At 51.8% G+C, this 4,314-nt stretch overlaps 1 protein-coding gene across 1 annotated transcript; it reads left to right on the plus strand.

The window, feature by feature from the left end:
• The first annotated feature begins 1,071 nt into the window (after positions 1-1,071).
• SLPI (secretory leukocyte peptidase inhibitor) lies at positions 1,072-3,612 on the plus strand. Its single transcript, XM_045443762.1, has 4 exons — positions 1,072-1,159; positions 2,068-2,226; positions 2,715-2,864; positions 3,445-3,612. The coding sequence occupies exons 1-4, from the start codon at positions 1,078-1,080 to the stop codon at positions 3,447-3,449; spliced, it is 396 nt and encodes a 131-aa protein (XP_045299718.1). The 5' UTR covers positions 1,072-1,077; the 3' UTR covers positions 3,450-3,612.
• Positions 3,613-4,314: the final 702 nt, after the last annotated feature.

Here is a 4,314-nt window from a genome sequence, read left to right on the forward strand (position 1 = left end):
TGGGAAAACGGAGTTCCAAAGAGATTTTCTGTGGGCAGAGCTCTTCTTTCTTTACCTTTTTCTTTGACAGCTGCCTATTTTATTTTTTAAAAGATGTTTATTTATTCACTTAGAGAGAGCCCCAAGCAATCTCCACACCCAGCACGGAGCCTGATGTGGGTGTAAATCCCACAACTGCGAGATCACAGCTTGAGCCAGTACCAAGAGTCAGATGCTTAACCGACTGAGCCACCCAGGCACCCCCTATTTTTTTTTTTTTAAGTAAATTTTACACCCAACGTGGGTCTTGAACTCAGGACCCCAAGATGAAGAGTCACATGCTCTACCAACTAAGCTGGCCAGACATGCCTGTTTGACAATCATTCAGCGAGCACTTTCCATGTATCAGGCATGGAACAGGCACTGGAGATAGAATGGTGTCAATATTTGGGGGAAATATCTGTTGGTTGATTGATATATCATCTGAACTTTTGAGAAGGAAATTGTATTGAGCAGTCAGGAGAGAGTTTCACAATCCCTGAGAGTCCAGGGGGCCCTTGCACAAGGTCTTAGTTGAGAGCTCACTCTCTGTGGTTTCAGCTCCAGATCTTTTTTTTTTTATATATAAGATTTTATTTTTTTTAAGTAATCTCTACCCCAGACGTGGGGCTCGAACTCATAACCCTGAGATCAAGAGTCGCACGCTCCCCCGTCTGAGCCAGCTAGGTGCCGCTCAGCTCCAGATCCAAATAGCTTCTTTGCAGCTGGCTTTTCTTGCCCTCTCCTCCCTCTCGCCAGGCCAATGGGGTTGGGGCCCCCAGGACACCTGAGATGACCTCCTTATCAGCCTGGTGACATCTTCCAGGCCGGCCTCTTGCAATTCTTCCCTGGCGGTCACTCTGTTGGCCTCGAGGTCTTGCCTGGGACAGGAAAGAGCCCTGTGTCCATGGTACCAGCACTGCTGGTCTTCACCCGGCTTCTTGTATGTGCAATTGCAGTTGGGAGGGGCCAAGGGAATTCTGCTGGGGCCACACCCACTAGTGAAGATATAAATAATGAGGTTTGGTGTTGACACTGAGAGTCACCCCTCACCTCACAATGCAGTCCGGCCGCCTCTTCCCCCTCGTGCTTCTTGCCCTGGGCACCCTGGTACCTTGGACTGTGGAAGGTGCTGGAAATTGTGAGTTGGAGCCCTTGGCTGCAGGGCAGAGGTGGCGGCTCCTGGTGGTGGGGGGATGACTCCTTCTAGAGGCTTTGATCTCTCAGCTTAGTTTCAGGAGACCTCCTTGAGGCGGGGAGGGGGCTCATGTCCATCTGGGCTCCAAGGACTCTGCACGCTTCTGAGCATTGGGCTGTGTTCTTTTTTTTCCTTTTCTTTTTTTTTAATTTTTTTTTAATGTTTATTTATTTGCTTTGGAGAGAGAGAGAGCACAAGTAGGGGAGGGACAGAGAGAGAGAAGAGAGAAGACACAGACTCTGAAGCAGGCTCCAGGCTCCTAGCTGTCAGCACAGAGCCTGACGCGGGTCTCAAACCCACAAACCGTGAGATCATGACCTGAGCCAAAGTTGGACGCTTAACCCACTGAGCCGCCCAGGCGCCCCTGGGCTGTGTTCTTTTACACAGTATCTGGTCGGCCCAGACCCCACTCCCTCTCTTCCTACCTGTCTCTCTTCACCCTGCCTGTGAACCTGCAGTCGTCTGTTTCTGGCTCTCCCTGGTTCCTTGTCTCTGTTTCCGGCCTTTAGTGTCTGTGTCTCTGCCTCTGGCTCTCCCTCTCAACCTGGCCCTTGTTCTCTCTTTACCTCTCTCCATCTCCTTCGCCTTTATGGAGACCTGTTTTCCCCGGGGCAGGAAACCTTGGCTGGGAGCCCTTTGCTCTTTTCCAGGATCTGTGACTTTCTCTGCCCATGTGTGTGGTTTCATCAAGCCTGTCACTCTTCACGGAGGTCAGACAGGCATTTCCCTCTGGACTTTGTGGACAGTCACCTGGGTGACCGTCTCTCCTGGGGAGTGGTGCTTTATCCCGGAGTCATGATGGCTACTCAGCACCCAACTCCTTCCTGAACTCTCAACATTCTCTCCAACAGCGTTGAAAGCTGGAGCCTGCCCTCCTGTAACACCTGGTCGATGCCTTAACGTATTTGAGACCCCTGAGTGCCAGAGTGACTGGCAGTGTCCAGGGAGGAAGATCTGCTGCTCCGATGCTTGCGGAATCAGATGCCTGGACCCTGTCATCTCTGACCAAAGTGAGGAGGGGGGAGGACTCACGGGAAGGGGGTGAGCCCGAGAAGGCGGCACCTCGGGGGACAGGACCAGGTGCTGGTCCTGCCAGGTCTCCTCCTCCCCAGGAACCGTGGAGCCAAATTTGTCAGCCGGTCAGGGAGTCACAGTGTCCCAGACAGCAATTTACTCACCTGGCTGGTGAAACAGCCAGCGTGTCGGGAGGTCAGTTTTTCAGTCTATAGTCACCTGGTCGTTCAGGTAAGCAGGCAGTTGGTAGCCACCCATCCAGTCAGCACTGGGCAACTGGTCGCCTTCGTGGAGAAGGGGCCCGATGTCAGGGGAGACCCAGATCCTGCCGTCAGGAGATACAGGGGCCCTGGGAAGGAAGAGGTGGTGCTGGGGGTGGAGAAGAGAGGATTCTCCCTGCGCACTTGGGCTGGGGCCGAGTCCAGGAAGCAGGGGGCGGCGCCCGAGGCATAAGGCTTCTGACCTGTGGCCCTACTTTCACCAGCGTGTATGAAGCCTGGCAAGTGTCCTGTGGTCAATGGCCGGTGTCTGATCCTCAATCCCACCAACCACTGTGAGACAGACCAACAGTGCGTGGGTGACTTCAAGTGCTGTAGGGGCCTGTGCGGGAAAGCCTGCGTGGAACCTGAATCAGGTAAGGAGGGGACCCCGGGGCCAACTTTCCCCCGCCCACCAGTCCTCTCTGTTCCAAGTCTCTGGTGGCCCTTGTGTATGAGCAAGGGGACTCCTGATCTCTCTCCCAGGACAGCTTCTGCTTAGCCCCCTTGTCCTTCAAGGGCACCGCTCCCCAGGCCCCAGGGCCAGGATTTCCATGGCATCACTCGCGGCTTTGCTTCTATTCGAGCCCCTCTGAGTGAGGACCCCCCAGCAAGTCTGAGTCTCAGTTTCCTTATCTGTAAAACGGACATAATGAAAGCGCTTTGTAAAGCACTGTGTGCGCTAAGAATTTATTATTAAGATGATCTCCAGCATATTGTCTAGGGTCAAAGCCCAAAGGATCAGTGGATTTTGAGGCTTAAATCTAGCTTAATGCTCTGAGTTTAGAGTTCTATAGTAAAATTGAGACTTGAACTCAGTCTCCGGATGCCACGACTCTTTCGACTATATCACCACCTTGTTATTTTCTTTGTCTCAGGGAAGTTTCTTGGGGGAAGAATGGGGAGATAATTTGTCTGGTTCCTGTATTGAAGCCCTGATCTGATTTTCTCTCGTAGCCTGATTCCTGTCGTTTAGAAGAGGTTCTGGATTCCTAGTCTGTGGTCTGGGGCTCGGATCACTGGGGCACTCCATGGCGAAGACTTGGTTCTACCATTACGATCTTCTTGGGGGGAAGGCGTGGCACACAGTAGGCTTTCAGGAAATTGGTGAATAAATAAATGAGCAGATTTCTTTGTGTCCATTTGCTTCTGTGGTTTGCCGGGGCTGCGGGGCTTGGGACGTGATGACGGAATGTGTGGATGTGAGGCCTCCCTCCTGCACATACAGAGTGGAAGGGGGAGGCTTCGGGGCCAGATAGACGTGAATTTACATCATGAGTCTGAAAACACCGGTTCTGCGATTTTGGACACGTGACTTTACCTCGTCCATCTTAATTTCTTTAGCTGCAAAGCGGCAGTAAAAATCGCTTCCTCGTGTGTTTGGAGCACTGGGGTATGCAATGTGTATGAAATGAAGAGCAACGTTGCTAGGCCACAGCAGCCTCAAAAAAAAGTGGATACTTGCCTTCTGTGGTGATTTTGAGCTTCTTGTATTTCCCTTCTCTCCCAAGACACGATTTCTTCTTCCTTAAAATAAGTGTTGAGGGGCGCCTGGGTGGCTCAGTCGGTTAAGCGTCCGACTTCAGCTCAGGTCACGATCTCACAGTCCGTGAGTTCGAGCCCCGCGTCGGGCTCTGGGCTGATGGCTCAGAGCCTGGAGCCTGCTTCCAGTTCTGTGTCTCCCTCTCTCTCTGCCCCTCCCCCGTTCGTGCTCTGTCTCTCTCTGTCTCAAAAATAAATGTTAAAAAAAATTTTTTTTAAATAAAATAAAATAAAATAAAATAAGTGTTGAGAAGAACAACACACTAATTATCGGTTCTGAGAGAG

This window comes from Leopardus geoffroyi, chromosome A3, assembly GCF_018350155.1.
Source record: "Leopardus geoffroyi isolate Oge1 chromosome A3, O.geoffroyi_Oge1_pat1.0, whole genome shotgun sequence".
NCBI lineage: Eukaryota > Metazoa > Chordata > Mammalia > Carnivora > Felidae > Leopardus > Leopardus geoffroyi.